The 23,967-nt window shown below is 41.5% G+C and overlaps 2 protein-coding genes and 1 long non-coding RNA gene across 20 annotated transcripts in view; 2 read left to right on the plus strand and 1 right to left on the minus strand.

The window, feature by feature from the left end:
• LOC104596050 (mediator of RNA polymerase II transcription subunit 12-like) overlaps positions 1-14,160 on the plus strand; it is a 36,889-nt gene extending 22,729 nt beyond the window's left edge. For 10 of the 16 annotated variants that reach the window (XM_010257050.3, XM_088895579.1, XM_088895580.1 and 7 more), the window contains 2 exons: positions 12,877-13,210; positions 13,341-14,160. In XM_010257050.3, coding sequence (XP_010255352.1) covers positions 12,877-13,210; positions 13,341-13,793 — 787 coding nt within the window. In that variant the 3' untranslated portion in view covers positions 13,794-14,160. Of the gene's footprint in view, positions 1-12,487; positions 13,211-13,340 lie in introns of all 16 variants that reach the window. The other 6 variants (XM_010257055.3, XM_088895583.1, XM_088895584.1 and 3 more) reach the window with 2 other exon arrangements.
• A 2,238-nt stretch (positions 14,161-16,398) lies between these two features.
• Positions 16,399-17,475, plus strand: LOC104596053 (uncharacterized). Of its 2 annotated transcripts, XR_016080773.1 has the most exons (4): positions 16,399-16,600; positions 16,730-16,802; positions 16,927-16,999; positions 17,338-17,475. It is a non-coding gene; the product is annotated as an uncharacterized LOC104596053 (long non-coding RNA). The 2 variants fall into 2 exon arrangements; XR_734974.2 differs by having other exon boundaries at positions 16,402-16,802.
• Positions 17,015-20,114, minus strand: LOC104596052 (rop guanine nucleotide exchange factor 3-like). Of its 2 annotated transcripts, none has more exons than XM_010257059.2 (8): positions 19,730-20,114; positions 19,064-19,522; positions 18,831-18,947; positions 18,553-18,707; positions 18,363-18,437; positions 17,954-18,244; positions 17,520-17,855; positions 17,015-17,423 (listed from the first exon to the last, which is right to left on the minus strand). In XM_010257059.2, exons 2-8 carry the CDS (start codon positions 19,395-19,397, stop codon positions 17,304-17,306), a joined length of 1,428 nt encoding a protein of 475 aa, XP_010255361.1. In that variant the 5' UTR covers positions 19,398-19,522; positions 19,730-20,114; the 3' UTR covers positions 17,015-17,303. The 2 variants fall into 2 exon arrangements, with proteins under 2 accessions (XP_010255361.1, XP_010255360.1); XM_010257058.2 differs by having other exon boundaries at positions 19,641-20,104.
• Between the last annotated feature and the right edge of the window lie 3,853 nt (positions 20,115-23,967).

The following is a 23,967-nucleotide window of genomic DNA, read 5'->3' on the forward strand; positions in this document are numbered from 1 at the left end:
ACCTATCAGAGTGATTTTTCATTCTTACAACTGAGCCCAAAAACATTGATCCCTATTTACCCCTTGTCTAGCTAGCTGGTCTGCAAATCCATTTGCTGCTCTTGGAGTCCGCTGAATTGATAATTGTATGTTCTTGGATCGGCTTTTAATCTTTTTTATGTCATTTCTGAATAGCCAGGGTATTCATTCATTTTGCTTCAGCCAACTGATAATCACTTTGGAATCACCTTCCACAACCAGCTTTCTCACCTCCATCTCCTTAGCTTCTTGTATCCCATAAACCACTGCTTTCAGTTCAGCTGTAGTGGAATTTTCCATTCTGATGGAGCCTGAAAACAATCCCATCACAACTCCTCTGCCATTTCTTATCACCCCTCCAATTCCAGCTCTTCCTGGGTTACCAAAACTACTGCCATCAAAGTTTAATTTTAGAAAACCTAGTTCAGGGGGTTCCCACTCCTTCAAAATCTTCTTTTTTGCCGATGAAGAGGAAGCAACTGTCCTCCAATTCCTGATTATATCATCCACTGTAAAATCTGAAAATAAATTCAGAGTTTTCACCCAAGAAGTCACCTTCATTATGATACTTTCTATCAGTTCTTCCTTGCTTCTTTTCTTTTCTTCAAATATTCTCAGATTTCTTTCTTCCCAGAGCACCGATAGAACTGCTGCCCTTGTGGACCGCCATAGTGTTCTCCCTCTTTGCATTGGCCATCATTATTTCTATCATTTTCTCTTTCCCCTTTCTCTCTTTTGGTGTGAAGAAACTTTTTTTTTTTTTTAATTTTTGTTTTCCTTCTTTTTTTATATATTGTGAAAACTAAATGATTGTCCGACTGGTTGGACCCTTTGATTGGTAGCTTGAAGCCTTTGACAGACTGGTTGGATGAACCATCACTTGTAGACCGGGCCAGATGGTTTGGTGGTTCTACTGTATGGGTCAGCAATTTTTGTACAAATGAATGCTTTTTTAATGGGTTTGGGGTAAAACGGATCTGGCTTTTTCTCTGGTAACAGGTTGAACGGTTTCACTGTCCAGGTCAACGGTGGTTTGAAAACATTTGGTGGTATGCACACTTAAAAAATGGTTATTTACTTAAATTTAAATATACCCTGTGGCTTCCAAAATTATTTATATGTAGCTTGTTAAAAAAATCTAACGTTAAGATTAACAGAAAAGTAAAAGACAAAAATGCTCTTATTGCAGTCTCTCTCTCTCTCTCCCTCCCCCCATTCTTAGGTTCATATCCCCCTCTCCCTTCTCCCTCTTTTCTCTCAACCCCATTTGTAGCTTGTATCCCCTGTTTCTGTCTTCAGTTTCAGATCATCATACCTAAAATCTAGAATGAGATGTAAATGGAGTTAAGTGTCAAGAACACCAAGTTTTTTTTTTTTTTTTTGATAAATAAGAACACCAAGTTTTTCCTCGACCTCTACTTCTGCCTCAATTTCTAGGAACTACAGTTGATGGGATGAACTGAAACTCAATTTCTATAGGAATTATTCTATTGCCCTGAAAAGCTCAAAACCCTCCCAGAAAACGTATTGGCATCCACGGTGCTAGAAAATATCTGCTCATTCTGCCTGTCGCCAATAGTTTGAGCAGCAAAAACAAAATTGGGAAAGAAAACCAAGAAGCCTGAGAAAGGCAAAGAGAGAACAGAGAGAAAAACAGCGAAAGCAGAGGAAAAGAGAGCTCGAAGAGAGTCTAAAAAGCTTTCCCTGGAAGATGACATTGATGCTGTTCTGGACGTACATCTGAGGAGAAATAAAAAAAAAGAACCATAATTTCAAACTCCTATTTTTTAGTCTTTAGATTGGTTGCTTAATTTGCATTAAGTTTATAAAATTGGAGCTTAGTTTCATTTTCATTCTTTCCCCTTGAATGGAATTTTTTTGATAATAACCCATATGGAGTTCTTAAATCGTTCTATGGCTTTGGTTCCCAATTTGCTTGAGCTTGAAATTTAAAATTTCATCTATTCAGGCACCAGCCCTTCACTCAAAATGCTCTGTAAGGACCTTATCAGCATTATGTTATAATTGGCTTCAAGGGTTCTCCTTTCCCCACCTCACTCCTCACTTATTTACTCACCTACTGGAAGCATTTTTTTTTTTGGTTGTACTCCAACCCTCTAGCTGAATATCAATCCCTTGAAAGAGTCGGAATAGATCTTACGGAAGTGAACTCTACGAAGGTAATAAGGTTAGAACGATTATTTAACTAGTAAAGGCCATTATTCTTTTGGCATTGATGTGAAGCAACTTGGTATTCTCCCATGTACTGCTTTGTCTTTGTCATAATGGTTCTGTATCTGGGGTTTGGGTCTCATGGTTTTGAAGGAGATGAATAATATAGAGGGGTAAAACTTTGATCACAAAAAAGAATTAATGGGCATGTGAAACAGCCTTAAACGTTGCATTGACAGAAGGCCTATTTGTGTTATGTGGGACTGTCTTACAAGGTGTAGTTTTGGGTACAGCAGGGTATATTTAAGTAATTAACCCTTAAAAAAATTAGATATGAAGCAAAATATGGTACAAGAAATGAGGGATGGGACCCAGGAGAAGCAAATCAGTCATATGGCTGTTTGGTTTGGAAACAAATTGAAAAAAGTTACAGTTCTTTTAGCAAGGAAATCAATTTTGAAGTGGGAAGAGGATCCAGAGTCAAATTCTGGCTGGACTGTTGGTGTGGAAACAATAAGTTAAGGGATGGCTTCCCAGAATTATTTGCAGTTGCTGCAGATAAGGAGGCAAAAGTGGCTGATTGCTCCAGATTCAAAATGGGGTGCATGTTTGAAATCCACCGTTCAGAAGAGCATTGAATGGTTGGGAGATTGATCCATTTGGAAGGATTCTACAGAGGCTGTATTGCATGCAAATTGACCTTAATGCAGAAGACAGACGGGTGTGGTCAGCAGATTGCAAGGGCCAGTTGTCGGTAAAATCTTTCTATAATAAACTGATTCAAGAAGATCTGGAGTTCCCTATGCATGTAATATGGTGCAATAATGTTCCTCTGAAAGTGGCTTTCTTTGTTTTGGTTGCCTACCTGAACAAGATTCATACAAGAGACAACTTGATTAGGAGGGGAATGATGATTGAGTAAACTAGGTGTGTGTTATGTAACAGGGTAGAAGAATCAGGTGAGCACCTATTAGTGCATTGTAGTTTTGCCTACAACATTTGGGTGAGGATCAGTGGATGCTTTTGTGAAAGGGTGGTGGATAGTGGATACAGGGTTTAAGAAAGGGAAAATTTTGTGGTACTTCATTCCAGGTGCAGTAATCTGGTCAATATGGCAAGAAAGAAACTCAAGGATATTTCAGAACAAAGGCTGTCAAGTGTTGAGAGGATGAAGTGTGTCAGAAAATTGTGGGGAAACTGTGTTCTTGGTCATCAGCACAGTTAACTGTTGACAGTTCTTTCTTTAGTTTTCTTTTTGACTTCGGAAATTTGTTTGTAATATCGAACGGGATGGTGGTCTGAATGAAATTTGTACTTCCCCATTGTACTGCCGCTGGTTGTACATGGTTTTGTTTTAATGAATCGATACTTTACCTCTTCTCCAAATAAAAAGAAGATATGAAAGTATAATATTATCATATTACATGGGATATCCATAACCATATCCAGTCCCTCCCATGAACCCAGATTGTCAGGACCAACAATGGGTAATGGCCTTTACCCATGACTAATAGCCTTGTCCATTATTTTAGGCAATAGAAAGTTGTATCCACATTCCCTGTATCCATGTCTTTGTCTGTATCTGTATCTGGTCATCATAGATCCAAACAATTTGGCATTAGCTGTTTGTGCCCGTTGTGGTGTGGTTTTAGGAAACCATTACTATTAATATTGCATAGAGACATCACCAATCTAAAATGAGATTATGCTTCTTATTGAAAATCTTTACTAGGCTGTTATAAGAGTAAAAAAAGAGTAAAAAGTTTTGAATTTTTATGAATAATATTAGGGCAGAAATGTTTTTAGTTGTAAAAAACAATTATTGTTTTAATATTACTTTCAGTTTGTCAAATAACATATATTACATCTTAAGAATCATTAAATAAAGGGACAAGGTCTACTACTGTGAATGACATTACTTATTTGATTTTTAATTCTGATATTTTGCACATGCATGAGGAACTGAGATGGGAGAGGAACTGTGTTTTCATCTGGTGCCATTGTCTGAGATGGTGAGAGGGTGAGAGGGTGAAGCAAAGAGAAGGTTGCTGAGAGGGTGAGAGGGAGAGGAACTGTGTTTTCATCTGGTGCCATTGTCTGAGTTGGTGAGAGGGTGAGAGGGGGAGAGGGGGAGGAGCTGAGATGGGAGAATTCGTGGAGGTAGGCCGTTGGAAAAAAGTTTTGAAGATTGAATCTAAGGAACTCCTATTTGAGGAACAGAGATTAAATGGTCAGCTGAGCTTGAAGATCAGGGAATCAAAGAGAGGGATGGTGCTGTTAGAAGGACTGGGGGTAATTGAAGGGCTCAAGGAGTTTGTGGAAGGTGCAAGTAACAAAGGCAAGCAAAATAGTTGGAAAGAGCTTTTCTCAGAATCTGGAAGAAGGGTTGTTGTAGAGTGTAGAAAGCAGATGATCTGCTTTCCAGAAGGAAGGAAGAGTCAGGGCTGGAAGGCAGTTCTTGACGCCTTATGTGAACTGCTGAAACATATGAGTGTAAAAAGAGAAGCATTAGTAAAAAGGAAGATAAGCAGGTCTAGTAGTATGGTGAACAAGACTAAGCAAGAGACTCCTTTAGTGTTAGCTGGGGCAGGTAATTACAGAATGGGAGTAAACATACAGAGAGGGGATTGGGAAAGTAAATTGATAGTTGAAGCTTTAGCTCCCATTCTTGACTGGAGGAAAGTTGCAGATCTGTTAACAGCAAGGTTAAAGTTGAAGAGCACATTTATTTTAACATCCTTTGAGAAGAACAAGGCTTTGCTGGATTTGCTTGAGAACAGAGTAGAAGTTGAGGCTTTAAACATCCAAGCTAAGCTTGGAAATTTCACAGTATCAAGATGGTGTCCGGGTTCAAACTCCTAAGATTTCTTTGTTGAAGATAGAGTGGTGGTGCGTCTGCTAGGTCTTCCCTTTCATTTGTGGAACCAAGAAACTGCTGAAGCCATTACTTTGATGTGTGGAGGATCACTAGGAGGGGCCTTTTGGGGAGACCTTCGTTCAGCTTCCATTTTATTGAATGGAGTCAAACCTGAGGAGATACCTCGGAAGATAGAGGTGCTAGTTGAGAGGCAGTGCTACTCAGTGTGGCTGGTTTCATCCACTGAATCGATGCTCTGGAAAGAGGCTCGTATGGAGGGAGATGAGAAGGTTGAAGAAGAAGAGCTGCGTGGCAAGAAAGGGTTGGAGGATTCAAATAAGAAAAGCACTTTCACTAAAATGGAAAAACATTTGCTGGAGAAACAAAAGGGTAGTAGGCAGGGGGTGGGATTTTCGCGTGTGGAAGAAGCGAGCAGTCTGGAGGGTGGCAGGTCCTTTGCACAGGTTGTAACTGGCGCCAAGACTGTTCTGAACAGGGAAAAGGGGCTGGGCCAAGGAAGATTTGAACTTAAACCTGTTAGAACCAAACCGGGGTCGGGGCTGGGCGCGCGTGACCTTCTTAAAAGTCACGTGAGCTCGCGGGTGCTTACAAATGGGCCAAAGCAAAAGCCCATGTGGGCTGCAAAGGGTATTCTTAAAGGCCCAAACAGGCCAGCGGGCCCGAACCAGATTGTTTATTAGGCGTGTGAGCCACTAAAGAAACACGTGACTGGGGTTTCGACTAAGATAGACTTCGGTTTCGGTCTATCATCGTCCCCAACCGCGAGCCAAAAGGGGGAATGCGCGCAGCGTCGGAAACCAGGAAAGAAGAGGGCGTTACAGTGGGTCTCCCGACGCAGTTTGAAGGAGCTTAGCCCCGTGTGAGGCTTCTCAGAGAGGCCGGAGCTAAGTTTCACTAGGGGAAGAACTGAAGAGAAGAAAGAGAAGTTTGAAGGGTGGGTGCAGTGCAGTGAAGATGATGGTGAACCGGAGGACCTTTTTGTCGACGGCTCTAGCGTGGGCAGTGTAAATGATGAAGGCAGCTGTGCTGGAGGTGATATTGGAAGGGTGGAATATTGCAAGATTATTCCAGGGTGAAGACTGCAATCGGATTATCTCATTCCCAAGACCACAGAGTGCGCAAGGTTTATCAGAAGGGGAAAACCGGGAGAACCGGAAGCAGAGCAGGAATATGCTTTCTAGGGGTGACCCAGGGGTAGAGTGGAAAGATCACCAGGTTGACCAAAGGACAGAAGTACTTCCCAACCAACTCAGGAAGATAATTATTTACCAAACTTCGGAACAAGAGAAGGAGGCCGGGAGCAGTCCTATTCTAGCTTGTCCTTCAGTTCCAGGTAACCATGTGATTTCGGTTTGTGCTACTAATGTGTCTCCTGTGTCTTTGGTTCCAAATTCCGTTCCTGTACCATGTCCTGTAGCCCATGAATATGCAGCCGAGCTAGTAGGCGGGCTCTCTGAGGAGGGGGAGAGGGGAAGGAAGGATTGTGGGAAGGTGCGGGAAGAAAGGTATAGAAGTGGACAAGTGTGGGAAATCATTGAAAGAGTGTTTAAGGATGTGGAAGGGCAGCTGATATGGAGGAGGGAAGGGGAGGAAGGAAGAGAGGAGGGGTTAATGGAGAGGAGGGATAGGAATGAGGGTAGAGATGGAGAGGTTTACGGGGAGAAAGCAAGGAAGGAGGGAGGTAACAGTAAGGGGAGGAAGGTTGGAGAGGAAAGAACTGAGGTGGGAATAGTGGAGAGGAAGGAAAGGCAGGTGGACAGAGATGAAGGGGATTCTGTAGGAAGGGTAGGGGTGGCGGAATCGGTGAGAGAAGACACGATAGCAAAATTTGTAGGGAAGTTGGGCTGTAGGCTGGAGGATTTGAACGAGTTGAAAGAAAGTTTACAGAAGAGGAAGATGTAGATCATAACAAAGAAGAGGAGGTTGAGTGAAGTAGAGAGACTAAAGAGAGATGTAGAAGGAGACAAGAAGCTCGAGGTAAAAGGAGATAGAAGGAAAGGGGGAGAGTAGTGGGTAGGTGGCAAGGGGTTTGTAAAAGAAGCGGAATGAAGATTCTTAGTTGGAATGTGAGGGGAATTGGGAGTGCGAAGAAGAGAGCAACAATAAAAGAGGTAATAAGATGGTATGACCCAGACATTGTGCCGTTGCAAGAGTCTAAGAGAATGGAGTTTAGTGACAAATGGGCAAGGAGTGTATGGAAAGCCAGGGGGATTAGCTGGGTGGCGGCTCCATCGTGGGGTGCTTCCGGGGGGATTGTAACAATGTGGAAGAGGGATGTGGTTGAAGGGATGGAGGAGTTGACCGGAAAGTACTCGGTTTCCATGAAGTTTAAGCAGCAAGAGGATGATTATATGTGGGTGCTAACAAATGTTTACGGACCGAATGATTACAGAGAGAGAAAGGAGCTGTGGGAGGAACTGGCTGATGTTAGAGGGTTGTGGGATGGGCCTTGGTGCATGGGTGGGGATTTCAATGTGATAAGGTTCTCGGAAGAGTCAAATAAGATTAACCAGAGGGTGACAAAAAGCATGAGGAAGTTTAACAGTCTTGTGGATGCCTTTGAGCTTAAAGAGATTCCCCTAGCGCATAAGGCATTTACATGGTCAAATCTCCAATCTAGACCCATTTGCTCTAAGCTGGATAGATTCCTATTCTCTTTGGATTGGGAAGAACATTGGGGAACCTTGGATGCTAGAGCTCTCCCAAGGGTGACCTCGGATCACTGGCCCATAGTGTTATGCAAGGAGGAAAGAAGGTGTGGAGGTCCTACCCCTTTTAGATTTGAAAATATGTGGTTACTGCATCCAGGGTTTACTAACAAAATGAGGGAGTGGTGGCATGAGTGTAACCCGTCGGTGGAGTGAGAGGGGATAAAATTCCATAAGAAACTACAATTCTTGAAAGCAAGAATTAAGGAGTGGAACTTGATGGAGTTCGGGAGGACAGAAGAAAGAAAGGGAGACTTGATGAAGAAGATTGAAAGCCTTGACTTTAAAGAGGAAAGGGGAGAATTTGGAGAGGAAGACAATGACCTCAGGAGAGAATTGAGAAGACAGTTAGAGGATTGCCTGCACAAGGAGGAAATTAGCTGGAGGCAAAAATCTTGGTGTAAATGGTTGCAAGAGGGAGATAGAAACACTAGGTATTTCCACTCTCTAGCAGATGGCAGGAGAAGGAAGAACTTTATCTCCAAACTGGTAGTAGATGGAGTTGAGTTAGTACAGCAAGAGGAGATTGCCAGGGCTTGTGTGGAGCATTTCAAATCTATTCTAAGAAGGCCTGTGAGTAGAAGGGTGTGAGTAGAAGGTTTGGATTGGCCAGATGTGGTGGAGAACAGGAGAAGGATGGAAAGAAGCTTTAATATAGAAGAGATCAAGGAGGCTGTGTTTTCTATGGATAGAACAAAAGCTCCAGGGTCGGATGGGTTTACAATGGCTTTTTATCAGGATTGTTGGGATATTTTGAAAGATGATCTCTTGCGGGTGTTTGAGGAGTTTTTCAAGAGAGGAATTGTCAATCCGGGTGTGAACTCTACATTTATAGCCTTAATTCCCAAAAAGAAAGATGCATCCCACCCGAAGGATTTTAGGCCAATAAGTTTGGTGAATAGCTTGTACAAGATCATTGCAAAAGTGTTGTCTTTGAGGCTGAAGAAGGTAATTCCAGATATCATTGAACACTACCAAGGAGCTTTTGTGAGTGGAAGACAAATTACTGACCAGATTTTAACTGCTAACGAGAGTGTGGAGAACTTTAAGAGGGATAAGAAGAAGGGAGTGGTCTGTAAGCTGGACTTGGAAAAGGCTTATGACTTGGTGGACTGGGAGTTCTTGAGGAAAGTTTTAACCAAATTCGGGTTTGGGGCTAGATGGTGTAAGTGGATCATGGGCTGTGTTCGGAATTGTCATTATTCAGTGCTAGTGAATGGGACAGTGGTAGATTTCTTTCCAGCCAGTAGGGGTACAAGACAAGGAGACCCCCTTTCTCCTTTCTTGTTCATTTTAATTGCGGAGGTTTTGGGGAAATTGATTCACATAGCAGATTCTAGGGGGCTTTAGAGACTGGAGGGTTGGGAGGATGGAAACCCCCCTCACACATTTACAGTTTGCTGATGACACGATTCTGTTTTGTGAAGGTGGTAATGTGAGGTTTATCAGGAATTTAAAGTCGGTGATACAACTGTTTGAGCAACTATCCAACTTGAAGGTTAACCTTGGGAAAATTTGTGTAGTGTGGGTGAATTTGGAGGAGGGAGAGATCAGGGAGAGTGCTGAAGTGCTGAGGTGTGAAGTCACGGGGTGGCCTCTGAACTATTTAGGATTACCATTAGGTGATATTCCCAAGAGAGAGCTTCTGGAACCCGGTGATGGAAAGGTTTGAAAAAAGATTGGTATCCTGGAAAAAGAATTACCTCTCTCTTGGCGGGAGAATTACATTAATTAAGGCCACACTTGCTAACTTACCCATTTTCTTCATGTCGGTGTTTAAAATCCCAGTGAAGATTGCTAACAGATTAGAGAAGTTAATGAGAGATTTCCTGTGGGAGCCGGGAGAAGAGAAGAGGGATCATAGAGATAGCTGGGAAGTAGTGTGCAAGAGTAAGTCGTGTGGTGGTTTGGGGCTTGGGAGTATTAGGAGAAGGAATATGACTCTGCTGGGGAAGTGGTTGTGGAGGTTTCCTTTGGAGAAGAAGCTATGGGCTAGAACAGTGGCAAGTATTCATGGGCTGGAGCACAACGGATGGGACACTGGAATCAGAGCTAGGATCACAAGCAATTCTCCTTGGAAAGCCATTCATGACCTGCTACCTTTTTTCATTCCTAATATCAGGTATGACTTGAATTCCGGTAATTCCATAAAATTTTGGGAACAAACCTGGGTGGGGAGCGCCCCTCTAAAGGATCAGTTTCCGTCTTTGTACGCTCTTTCTGATTTGAAAAATGAGCCGATCTCGTCTTTCACCACCCCGTCCTCTTCCACTTCTGGGATTGTGTGGAACTTGAGTCTAAGAAGGGATTTGAGGGATTCAGACTTCGACTGTATTTCGAGCCTTCTTGCAATTCTTGATAACGTTGTTTTAGACCCCACTAGGGCGGATTCTAGAATTTGGACACCTAACCCCAATGGCCTTTTCTCTTGTGCTTCTTTATTCAAAGTCTTAAGTCAGTCCACCAGTCCTAACCTGTCCCCTTTTCCTGTTGGTGAGGTTTGGTGCAGAGCTATACCTCCTAGGGTAGGTAGTTTTTGTTGGGAAGCCTATCTGGAAAGAATCAACACTGGTGATCTACTCCAAAAGAAGAGACCCAATACTTGCTTGTCACCTCAGTGGTGTGTTCTGTGCAAAGCAGACGGGGAGACCGGTTTTCACCTAATGGTGTTGTGCCACTTCGCGAGGTCGTTGTGGGTTTGGGCTTTCTCCTTGTTTGGATGCAGCTGGAATCCCCCATCAGACATGCAGGGCCTTTTTGCCCCCTCCTTCTTCAGGTGGCGGTTAAAAAGGGGAAGGACAATGTGGAGAGGACTAAGGGCTGTAGTATGTTGGACACTGTGGGAAGAAAGGAACTCCAGGATATTCACAGATTACACTGTGGATGACATGTTGAGGAAGTGGGGTGAAATTGCAAGTTGCACGCAGACCAAGTCAGTAATGAGTGTGGCTTGGATCCCCCCACCTAGTGGATTCTTGAAATTAAACTTTGATGGATGCAGTAGGGGAAACCCAGGACAATCAGGGATCGAGGGTGTTTTTAGAGATGAAAATGGGGTCATCTCTGCTTTGTTCTCAGGCCCAATTGGAGTGGGTGACTCCCTTAGAGCTGAGATATGTGCAGTTATGGAAGGAGCCCGGAAAGCTAAGGAATTGAACATCAAGAAACTTATAATTGAAGGGGATTCAGAGGTGGTGATAGGGTGGCTGACCAAAGAACAAAATGATCTTTGGAAGTATAACAATGAGAAGAGGAAATTCAAATGGTTGGTGCGGGAGATGGAAGTTAAGACATGTTGGATTAAGAGATCAGCTAATTCCCTAGCTGACGGTTTAGCAAAACAAGGGGCAGAAGGGGATTCCTTGTTTTGGGATAAGTTGTAATGTTAGTGTCCTTGTATCTTTGTATTTTCTTCTTTCCTTTCTTGAAGTTCTTTGCGACTCATGGAAGATAAGTGTGTTTGTCTTCCACTTGTAAATTTTCTACTGATGAATTAATGAAAGTGTTATTGATAAAAAAAAAAATATTTTGCACATGCATACGTTTACTGTGATTGAAATGTGTTAAATGGACATATCAACATGAGTTTTACTTTAGTGCCAAGTCGAACAATTTTTGTGTCACGTACCTGTCTGGTACTTCTCTATGCTTTGCCCTAGCCATTAATATTTTATTTAGGTTTAGGTTGAGCCGTTGAGTGGGCATGAATGGATAGAGGGTGTTTATTTGCGTGCATGCCTATGTTATTGTGCTTGTCTATTCTTTGGTAATCTATTTCCAACTTCTGAATGTGGTGAGATTTTACTAGTTGCTAGAGTCAGGGGGTCAGGTTGGATTGAACTGATACTTAACAGAAGAGCAAAGGTCCTGAGGGGCTGTTCTATTGTCTGTTCAACAGAGAGGAACAACAAGATATTAAGGAGGTTTCCCACACAAAAGAAGTAATTGAGAACATATCGGTAAAGGTGGCACATTGGGCTAATGCTTTGCCCATGTTCATCTCTGTTTCATTTAAGAGGATGGTCTAATGTAGCAAACTGCTCCACTACATGGATGGCATCTTTTTTATTTTTTGCAAGACTCCCAGTGGCAATCGAGTAAATCTCAACTTTGATGGGAGAAGCATGGGATATCCAGGGATGTCAAGCATTGGTGGTGTATCTAGGAACAGCAGTGGTGAAGTTTTGGCATTAATGTAGCAAACTGCTCCACTACAAGCATAGCAAGTATATTTTTGGAAGGTTCCATGGTGGCAATCAAGAAAAACTCAACTTTGATGGGAGCAGTATGGGGAATCCAGGGATGTTGGGCATTGGTGGGGTATTTAGAAATAGAAATTGTGAAGTTCTGGTGTTGAATGTGTTGGACTGCTGATAACGCAGTAGTTGAGATGGTCACATGGCATCCCTCCGTTTAGGAGGTGTGGGATCTAACCCGTAGAACAGCAAGCTCTCTGTGGTATACTGACATCTGCCTGATGAGCCAAATGGTTCGACTGTGGGGGTCAATGACAGATTGAAAACTCTATTCTGAACTGCAATTCATTAAACTTCTCAGCATTACTTGACATTAAAATGTTGAGGATTATGACTCATTGAATAGATCCTAGCTAAGAGATTGCCCAGACCAAAATATGTAATTTGGTAAATTTTAACCATCTCTTGCTCTGCATTTTTTGAACACTGAACTTTTTGTCATTTGAATGAAACAGTAATACCAACTGATGGTGGCTCGGTAGGATCTGACTCATAGCAGAGACTTTTGGAATCAAATACTGCTGCCACCAGGGTTGGGGTGGTCAAGGGGATGGGGGAGTATGGCTACCCCCTGTTGTGTGTCCCCATGAAGCAAAATAAAATAAAAAAATAAAACAACAGAGATGTTTAAGTTTGATTGTAATATTCTGCTCATAAATCCCGAGGTCCATTCATGAGGGGGTCCAGCCCTTGGAATGTGCAACACATCGCAACTTATGGGGGTTTAGACCGATTTTATGGGCCCGTAGCTCTTCTGCAAGATTTTTCCTAACAAGGTTATTAATTTTTCATAGTACGGGATGGGATAATTGAAATTTTGCGAACTGCTTACTGGAATTTCCAGGGATTCATCTGGCAGGAACATGCGTCTGTTGCTTTCATCTGCCATACTACGTCTTCTTGGAAGCCGGGTAGTGCACGAGGATGCAGATTTATCCTATCCCACACAAAGAAGTTCTCCATCCAAAAGGGAGGTGGAATCACCAATTGAACCGTCAGCAGTCATATCATTGGACCTCTGCGGTGACAGTCTATTTGATTGGTTACTGGCTATGCTGCATGGGTTGTTGAGCAGTTGCAAGCCAAGTTGGCTGAAGCCCAAGTCTGTCTCCAAATCAACCGTCAAATCTCCTAGGGATATATCTGTTTTTGATCGGGAGGCAGTAGAAAGTTTGCAGGTACAATATGATCCATATCCATTTGTTTAGTAATAATTATTTAATCATTTAGTTCCCTATTTACATGAATATATTCCTAGTTTAGAAAGCTTTTCAAAGAAGTGGTTTCTTGTTTTTCTTTCTTGTGCAGAATGAGCTGGATCGCATGCAACTGCCTGAGTCCATAAGATGGCGCCTCCAAGCTGCGATGCCAATACTCCCTCCCTGCTCATCATTCTCCATTTCTTGTCAGATGCCTGCAGTCTCAACTGCAGCTCTCGCTCTGCTGCAATCTAGCTTCTCAGTTCCTATGTTCCAACATGGAACTTCAAATCTGCCCCAGAAGAACCAAGTTCCTTCTGCACGAACACCTGCAAGCATACCTGGGAAGTCCAAGCCATTGCCGAGTCAGGATCAAGACATGGAAATTGACCCATGGACACTCTTGGAAGATGGAACAAGCTCGGGACCCTCTTCAAATAACTGCAGTCTGGGTGCCACTGCTGATCATTCAAATCTTAAGGCTTGCAGCTGGCTAAGAGGGGCAGTTAGAGTGAGAAGAACCGACCTTACTTATATTGGGGCCGTGGATGATGACAGCTGACTACGTAACTGTTATTATTTGTCCAGAATTTGGCAGTTCTTTTGCAGGTGATGAATGGCTTAACACACCTCTGCATTGAGATTTGAGACTGCTGGTGCTATGCTCTTCAGGTCCTTGCTTTGATGTCAAGGAGGAGCTACTGGGAGGAGGGGTCATGGGTCTTTTTGATATTCCAGCCTTCTGGTCCCCAGACCTCGTCGGGAAACACTAACCCCCTTGATTGATAATTCCCCTCCACGAGGAGCCTTTGCAGGTGCCGTTCGGAGGCTGTTGTATATATAGAAATATTGTTCTATTTCCCCCCCACCAATTCATGAGGAATTGAGATCAGAAAATATCTCAAGAACGATTTGTAGTTTTGAGCTCATCGATTTCAAGTCACTGCTCTCTTTCCCTCTCACACATACACACACACCCCAGAGACACAGACACGTTGTTTTCTCTATGCAAAGGCTCTGAGGCACGGTCGATACTTAGATGTTGCACTACTTGAATTTTTGTTAACGGGCTATGGATGATGATGGCCATTTGCACTGTATCTCCAGCAACACTTTGTATGTGGCCCGATATTGTTGATTTGAAGGTTGTTAAAAAGCTTCGGTTAGAATATGATAAAAGATCCAAGAAAGCAACAACGGGATTACAAGCAATATTATTATTGTTGTCGATATTATTATTATTATTATTACTATACTATAACGTTTTCTATAATTTCTGAAAGGGTTGCTTTTATGAAATATGTTTTGCTTATTATAATTAAGATTGAAAATATCATAACATACAAGGTTCAAAATTTCGGTACGGCCTGGGATTTAGGGCAGATAAATATTGTATCAGTGGGTTACCCATACACTTGTTTTAAGGTTTTTTTTATTTTTTATTTTTTGAAAATGATTGGTTTATGTATAAAAGAATCTTGCTCTGAAAGAAAATCTAAAATAGGGTTCAACTATGATGCCTGAAATACGAAAAAAAAAAGGTTCAGAATTCCGATACACCACCCCTTCCGCACCATTGTGGTGTTCAAACTCAACTGCCTCTCCTGACATCTTTAACCCTGAAACATCAGCATGCAAAACAAAAAACAATAGTGTATTACCCAAAAAAATACAATAGTGTATTACCCTACAAAAAACAATAGTGTATTAATACTATGAAAAATGTGGCTTAAAAAAAAACTATGAACCATGTACAAGTTTCATGACATGCCTGTGACAATGTGACGTGATCATGGAGTCATGAATTTAGTGTATTCAGTCATTATTTTTCCAAGTTTCATTTTGTTTTTTTTTTTTTTTTTCGTTTTGTAAATCCAAAGGTGTCCTGCTCTACAAATTCAAATGCCATTGAGATCAAGGTGAAAATTTAGATTTTATTTTTATTATTTATATATATCGTCACTTTGGTAAACACCATATTGCCAAATTCGGACCACATAGAACCATAAACTTGCAACAATAAATATTGAAGTGCTAAAACATGCAAACTTGACACGTTTTGGCCAACTCAAATTTCATGTTTCAAACAATCCGATGAATGAAAGTTTGTTTTGGCTAAGGATACACATCAATACACTATGCTTGGATAATAAAAGAATTTATTTAAAAACTTTAAAATTTTAAAAGACTTGGTAGGACCCTTTAATACTTATATAATTAACCAAAGTAAATAAAAACAAAAAAGTATCAGTTATATCGATACACACCGATATTCATTTGAAGGTGTATGAATATTTTAATGTGGTTTTAAGTTTTAAGCTTTTAGCTACCACTTTCTTGATTTTGGCAGTCCTACCATTCAGTCTGATATCTGACAATATAAGGTGACTAAGATCTCTTTTAGTATACAAGGGTATATTTTAAATTACTAAGTGCATATAAATTTTCATCTAATGAGGAGGGTATTCTTATCATTGTATAGTTCTGTTTGTGTTTCGATGGAAATTCTGTGAGAAGGAAGGTTTAAGCTTATCGCAATTAAAAGAGCTGTCAAGGGGGTTAATGGATTGAGCTGACTTGACAAACTTGTTTGTGTCCAAGTTAAAATTGGGTCAGTTTTTTTGTTCATATGGTTGCGTTCATCAGTGGAAAATTTATCGATGTAAAGCTCAATTGATGGGTTTAATATTCTAGCGGACCATTGGAGCTTTTTTGAAGTGATAATTGATGTAAATGTGCATGGATTATCAACGAAAAAGTCAATCAATGAAAAAATTTATATCAATTTAAACCTTACAATAAAAACAAATACGTATGAAATTTTATACCTATCCGTATTTATACCGAAAATAAACACGTACAAATGGAAATCCATGATAGATTTTACATCGATTTACATTTACACCGAAAAGACGAAAACTAACATAGCCTATGATCGGAATCGGGTTTTGTTCATTCTTAATTGATTGACACCCGACCCAACTGAGCCCAGATTTCCTACTCACTTTTCTTGCCCATTCCCTACCAGCCCTGAATTGCAGCCACATGTCTTAATTCATAAGATGTGTGGCTCCAATTCATGGTGGGTAGGGAATGGATAAGAAAAGTGAGTAGGAAATCCCGAGTGTACCCAATTATATACCTGTACAGATATATGCCATTTTAACATGTCAATGCAGTATACTTAGGAGATGAGGATTAAAATACCTCTCTCTCAAGAAAAAAAAAAGGATTAAGAGAGAATTATAACAAAAAATAAATAAATAAATCAAGGAATAAATTACAGAGAGAAACCTGTAATTTTGGGGGCAGTGATACTTTTAGATTCCAGCACTTGGGTCCCCTGTTAAAAGGACTAGTAAAGATAAAGTTACGAAAATGTTCATCCAAAGTTTTTTTGTATTTTTTGTATTCTTCTGTTTTTATACTTTATTCGCTTTCTCTGTATGCAATTTTCTTCATTTTTGTTATATTTTCCCAATTTTCCTTTTATTCTAGGTTGGTGGAGAGGCATATTGGATAGCAAAACAGAGCATGGGGCGCTAAGAAATTAATGTCTCCATACACAGATGTAAGTGTTTCTATCTGGATTTTCGTTTAATTAATCAATTAATAAAAAAAGTGTTCGTGGTTGGTTTTTTCATTTAGTAAGTAGTTGATATGCAATTTAATCTTCATTGCTTTGAACTTTGAAGGAGACCAAGCCGGAATGTCTCAGACCCAAATCTCGAGCATGATTTGAATTGATCACCAGTACGCTTTTAAAAGGTAATAGCTCTCCACTTTTGTTTTGACTGTTACTACCATGTCTACTGAATCTTCTGTGAAGAACACAGATGGTCTTGCAGAAACTCCATATACAATTTAAAGCCTGAGTAGCTTCTCCATGGGGATGGATAAGTTGTTGTCGATCTGACAACCATTAGTACTGAAGCAACCTAGTACATACATATATATGTATTTTGAGTATTGGAACTATTACAACCAAGTTCATATTTTGGGAGCTTTTCTCTTGAAATCGCAGTGAAGAGTTGGACTTCAGCTTTCAAGCTGAACTTCTCTGTTGTTTGTACTAACTCTGACGTTTCATGGATTTGTCTACATAGAGGACATCCTCGACCCAAGCAGCAATGTTGAAAGCCAATCCTTCCAACACTCTTGAATAGCTTTCTAGGATGGCTTGTCCCACATCCTGCAAGCAATGATCCATCCCCATTAGACTTTCTACAGTCTACATGATATGTGATCATGAGTAACGACGACATATAAACTGCATACGCAGACTTACCCTGTTGTACTGGATCTTGCATGTATCCAATGTTGTCTGTGGCAATTCTGGGTACCTCTGTTTCAAGCATAACAACAGAGTCTCAGCTCTTGCAGCAAGTAAGTTGTTCTTCTCGGTATCAACCATCAACTCCTTGACCATTTCCCATGAGGATTTTGAGTGATTGGTGCCTGCTTTGCGTCGCCAGGTGTACATTGAGGCCTCAATTCTGTCTGCAGTCTCAAGGGCTTCATGCTCGGATGTTATATTGAGGCAATCAAGAAGATGGTCGGGGCAGAAATTAACTGTGGAATACATGTAACGATAAATTGCATCTCCCAAGCTGGCTCTTCCGCTCTGGGAACAAGCAGGAAATAAAGTTAAGTCAAGCCAAGAGCTGAAATAAAGAGTAATTCTTGCTGAAGCACTGGATGATCAAGCAGGTTTCTTTTCACCTTTGGAAGAGCTGAAATGTATGTCTCCGGGATTTCCATCTCAGCAAGAATACTGCTGTTGATAGCTATTGCTGCTTTGTGTATTTGATTTGCACAGTCACGTTTGTGCTGCAATTGTTTTCTTGACTTCTCGGAGAGGCCGCCTGGGGGAACACATGGTACCGGCAACCACCATTTCTCTTCCTTCCGCTGAATAACCCTCCGGAATGACCCTGTGGGGTTTGTGTTTAAGGGCAGGTTCCCCTCATCTACGTACCAGAACTCTGACTCCTTGAAACTCTCTAATATGTCCTTCACAAGGAAATAATCAAGGCTTCTGTGTAAGCAAATGTCTATGAACCCAGAGAGAGAGAGAGAGAGAGAGAGAGGTTGGGCCCATGGTGGTCATGGTCTGTTGTCTGTTTCTTACCAGTAGCATAGTGTCCAGTTTCTGCAGTGCAGGAAGGTTCATGGAAATATCTGATCTGGGTCTACTTGTCATCAGCTGAAGGACCACAATGAATAGTATTAAAATGATTATAAAATGAAAGAAGAGGAACCAGCACTGGAAGCACACACACCATGACACCACAGATTGTTGGTCTATGGATTATTCTCACCTCAATAGACTTGTCATCTTGATAGATTTGGCAAGAAGGGATGAATTCAACTATGTAATTGCACACAGTTAAAAGACAGTCCATCTCTCTCCTCCACATAGACTTCTTCTCTGGGAGTAGAGGTTCTAGTCTTAAGTTCTGACCAAAAACAGTAGCTGCAGGACAAAGACAAAGAAGGGGAACAGTGAGAGAGAATTTTGGTGGGAGGAGCATATCTATATGTATAACAAATTAAGGGAACAGACATCTGTCTGTATCTTTTTTTGCCGAGTTTGTACCGTAGAGGTTTGTTATGGCATTCGAGATTGCAACTGCTGTGCAGACGCCTTTCCCACTCCCGGACATGTCCTCTCCCAACAAGAGCTTAGAAAACCTTTCCTTCATCATTTCGATTTCTGGAAGCAAATTCAATTCCCACTAGTTAAAAAAAAAAAAAAAAAAAACTGTTTTCAGAGTTCATGAGTAGGGATTTTTTCACAAAATGAATGCAGATAAGTTAAACCCAGCTCACCGGAGTCTGAAGGCTCATGAGCATCGGATTTCTTGTCAACAACTTTGATGGGTTGCTTCGTCTCTACCAAACTCGTGATGCCAACGTCATGACTGGCGACAGATTTGGCAATTGGCCAGCCCAAAGTAGAATGCTCGTCAGAACAACTGTTGTCATCGGTGGGTTCTGAGAAAGCTGAGGTTCCAGAATTGGTCCTACAGTATCCAAATGAATCACCGCTCAAAGTAGAGTACCCGGTGGCTTCTGTGGTTGATGTATCTAACTGGTCCCCCGAGGAAGGAGAGGGATGATAACCCGGGTCATAAAGATCACCGGCGTTCGAGAAGCTATCCATCTCGAACTTCAGAGCTTGATTTTGATCCAATCCTCAGACGATCATATACTGCAATACCTCAGCAGGCTCAGTTTTCAAGACCTTACCGGAAAACCGCCATTGATACTTAAATTGGCAAGCAGTTGCTGATAAGAAAAAGGGGTAAGAACACTGAACACAAAGTGAGAAGCTTGAAGCTTAAAAAAGAGAAAGCAAAAAATTTGAACCGGGAAGAAGATTAAAACTCAAAAATGAAGTTCATACTCTGAAATCCGAGACAGATACTCTTATAAAGAGAAAAGAAAACTCTGATAAGCTCCTTTTTTGGAGTGTCAACAATCCAAACAACTTACAGAATTAGCAAGAGAAGATTTTGAATATAAAGCAAGCCGTAATAGAATTGTAGGTAGACCAAAAGCTGAGAGAACTGGAAGATTTGAAATTCAAGCTAACCGTTGCAAAAGAAAAGCAAACGGTCCCCCCTTTCTTTCCTCACACCTCTTTGAACAATTGAACTTCAACTGCTTAACGTAGCTGAGAAGGACCGTTTGAAACTGATTCCCTCCCAACAGAGTACTCTTTCTCCTCTCCTCTGCCTTTTCTTTTTCTCCAAATACTCTCATCTCACCACCGTTAACGGTGAACACGAATTTGTAGCCGTCCGATCAGAAGACATGATTCCGGTGATAGGATGAGAATGAAATAGCACACACAGAAGACTGAAGACTGAAGACTGAAGACCCACCTCCGAGTCTGAGCTGAATCCATTTATAGAAGATCTGGTCCCACACATTAAACAATAAATAATTGAATATGTCTCCCCACTCTGCAGCCACCTGTCCAAAACAAATCAGATAAGTTTAATTTAGAGTGGGGCCTAACCAATGATGGGTTCCGATTTCCTATCTTAGACACGTGGCAACTTAGTACGCCTTCACTGTAGCATCTTGCAGTGAAACCAAAAACTGGTCTATTATAACCATAAGATGCATCTCTATGAATCTATCGGTTCTGTGGTGGGCCACTTGTGATGGGCCGTGGATCAAAAACTGTAACTGTGGGACAAATCTTGGCCGTTAAACCAAAGTGGTTTCATTGATTGGCCTGTTACTGTTAGAACTTAGAATGACAATCGTGTGGTCTAATTTAAGTGCCCGTTTGGGAGGGTTTTGAGCTGCTTCTGGAGTTGTACTAATCCATGAAACCCAAAAAGTCGTGAAGCCCAACTGATAAGCTTACATGAATCCAAAAATTGACTATGCAGTGAAGTTATCATGAGTAACTTCTTGGAAGCAGCTCAGTTAATGCAGTTCAACCATTGCATAATCCTTCCCAAACAGGCTATAAGCATGTATGATCTGTCTAGTGCACAGTTGCAATGGGAATTGGAATCCCTTAAAATCGGCTTATGGTCTATTCCCTTCAACTGTTTGGTTCAGACTTAAACCAGAATCAGAATTAGAATTGACTGGAATGGACTCTCATTCTCAAAGGAGGGGGAGGAAATGACCATTCCATCAAACGGGAGAATATCATTCCACCAGAAATGACTGTATTCCAATTTTGCCCAATTAAACAGTTGATCCATTTCGATTCCAATTCAGGACCCTTATTCCTGAAAACCAAACGGACCAATAGTAGTAATGTTGCATCGCGTTTGATAGAGACCCTATAAAAATAAAAACAAAATGAGATTGCTTACGGGTAACAGTTTCCGTTTGATGATAAGCTTTGCAGATTTATTTATATAAATAAACAAATAAAAACAAGAAAAAAGTAGGAAATATTTATTATTTAACAGTATATGGAAACATGGGGGGTTGTAATTATATGTGGTAGACAAATTACAATAATAGTATAGAAAAAAAGAGTTAGGTGGATTGTGGGAAGATGAAATGGATTAGGAAGCATGTGGATTGGTAGAGCACTGAGAGTGATTGATAACCTGTAACCATTTGTTTTTGTTCATAATTCATATTCAATAAAATATAAACAGAAAAAGATAAATATGGTTAATTGGTATCATTATTTATTATTGGGATGTGGCTCAAAGTTTTGTTTATTGAGGTGGAAGAAAATTTCAAGGGGTTTTAACTGTTCAGTCTACTCTTAGGGTGGAGCTAAGATTTTTAGGGTTAAACTGAATCCTGACCGTGGATCGATGTCATATTCATGGATAGGATGCCGTTTATAGGAGGGCTATTAATAGATTAAGAGGTTGCTGTAATTTCAGATTTATGAGGGGGAATACAGTTTATTTATCCCATTTTTTTTTTTTTTCAAAAGGTTCATGAAGTGATCATGCATTCGTGCCCCCAGTCTTGTGACAGTCGAGTTTTGACTTGAGACTCTGTTAGTGGGTCGAGTAACCAATAAACCCAACTTGACCCGACCCTATTCGAATCAGGGTTAGCTCATCCTTGATTTAGTTTTGGCCTGGACTCTCATGTCAAACCCAACCCATTTGTAAACCTTTGCTCGGTATGATGCTATTACTTGTGGGATAGAAATATAGAATGGTTGGCTATCCAGAGATTTTGCTTCCATTAATAAATTGGAAATATAAAGAATGGAATTCTCCATTTGATCAATGATTATTGGTAGGGATGGTTTCAACACTCCATTCTGCAAATATGTACTTCCGCTTTTTTTTTTTATAGTGGAGACAAGTAAATGCTTTTTTATTTTGATCATTTTTTTTTAAATATTGAGTGAGGTGCTTTTAACATCCATCAATTTTCTTTTAAACCCCAAAATTTACTCCCGTTGGAGAGATAACTACCGTGAATTTTATTAATGGCGGAAATGTGTATTTCGAGGACGGAGTTGCTCATGTTGACATCTGCACTTATCCGTAGGATTCAAGGTCATTTCCCATGTAATCAAAACATTCATGAATTGGTAAAAGGGTTTTGATGAGGGCGGGTTTCGCCTTCAAATGATATTATGACATATGGCACTTCGAAACAATTAGGTGACACCCGGAACCACTTTGGTAATAACTTGCCTTAGCCAAGTTGATGGTGTCCCATCTGGCAGCCTGGCACAGGCGCGACCTGGTCCTGGCGTGAGCTGGCAGCTTGGCACAGGTGCGAGCTGACAACCTGGCACTGGCACGACGTGGTGGCCTGGCACAGGCGCGAGCTGGCGACCTGGCACAGACACCGACCTGGCGGCCTGGCCCAGGCGCGACCTGGTAGCCTGGCACAGGCGCCGACCTGGCGACCTGGCACATGCGCTGACCTAGCGACTTGCAAGATGTGCTCGCCGACGAATTCGACATGCATATCCAAACACTCTCACGATCCTTAGAAGTTGACCCACGTGTCGAACGATCCGGAGGGTGGTCAACGTGCATGGCGGTTACTTCAGGGAATCTCGGACCACTTAGACGACTTCTCAAAAATCTCGGTATGGTGCGTGAAGCCCACACCAAACAATGCCTATATAAGGACACCAACCCCAATGACATGGGGGGCAAGTAAGCAAATTCTAGCTCTTATACTTTGTGATTTTTAGCTCGCAATCTATTATGAGAGTACTGACTTAAGCATCGGAGCGACCTTGCCAGGTTAGCCACCCCGGGTCCTCTGACATTTGGTTCCTTGCAGGTCTCTAAAGAGCAATGAAGCTCATCAATCCAGCTCGGCACCTGGTAAGCCCGACACCTCACAGGCAGCTCGGCACCTGGTCCGCCCAACACCTCATAGGCAGCTCGACACCTAGGTAGCTCGGCACCTCATAGGCATCTCGGCACCTGGTCAACTCGGCACCTCATCGGCAGCTCGGCATTATAGTTAGCTCGCCACCTAGCCTACCCAGCTCGACTAAGCTCGGTAGCCAAAGTTCTCCACTTCGGCCTGAGTCATCGGCCACTTGGAAGTAGACCAAATGACGAGGTACTTAGCCAAAAAATCGATACATCACTAAAAATTGATTCATCAGGTTTCTACCATATAATTTATAAGGGAAACTTTTGGGGTTTAATATCAATAAAAGTAATATATTTAAAAAAAATTCAAAAATAGGTTAACTTTTTAAAAATAATATCAATAAAGGGAAAAACACTGTTCATCTTCTTCTTCTTGCCATTTGTTCACCAGAACTACCGTCTGCCCACCTCCGCCTCCGGCTCCGGCAACGTTGTTGGAGGTGGCCGGAGGCAAAGGTGGTGGCGGCGGCGCTGATGGTTTCTCTGTCCAACGCCGTCACCTCCGCCAACATTGCTGGAGATGGGTGGAGAAAGAGGTGGCGGTGGCGGCGGGCAGAAGAATGACCACCAGCGTCGCCGCCGCCACCTCTGCCTCCGGCAACGGGCAACAGCGGACGGCGGTGGCGGGCGACGGCTCTGGTGAACAAATGGCAAGAAGAAGATGAACAATGTTTTTGCCCTTTATTGATATTATTTTTAAAAAGTTAACCTATTTTTTAAAATTTTTTAAATATACTAAACTTTTATTGATATTAAACCCCAAAAGTTGCCCTTCAGTTAATTAGCAATTAAGGAGCATCTGAGAACCTTAGTTATAGAGACTAATGACGGAATCAAGAATCATCTGGTTATATTGTTGTATTAAGATTTAAATGGGTC

This window comes from Nelumbo nucifera, chromosome 1, assembly GCF_055504915.1.
Source record: "Nelumbo nucifera cultivar China Antique chromosome 1, China Antique-T2T, whole genome shotgun sequence".
Taxonomy (NCBI): Eukaryota; Viridiplantae; Streptophyta; class Magnoliopsida; order Proteales; family Nelumbonaceae; genus Nelumbo; species Nelumbo nucifera.

Excerpts from the sequence above, each read along its gene's own strand:
- LOC104596052 (XM_010257059.2), bottom strand. The coding sequence starts at position 19,397 with ATGGATAGCTTCTCGAACGCCGGTGATCTTTATGACCCGGGTTATCAT. Across the intron at positions 18,708-18,830 it reads TGCCATAACAAACCTCTACG|CTACTGTTTTTGGTCAGAAC; the intron begins GTACAAACTCGG and ends TTTGTCCTGCAG. Across the intron at positions 18,245-18,362 it reads AACTGGACACTATGCTACTG|GACATATTAGAGAGTTTCAA; the intron begins GTAAGAAACAGA and ends TTCCTTGTGAAG.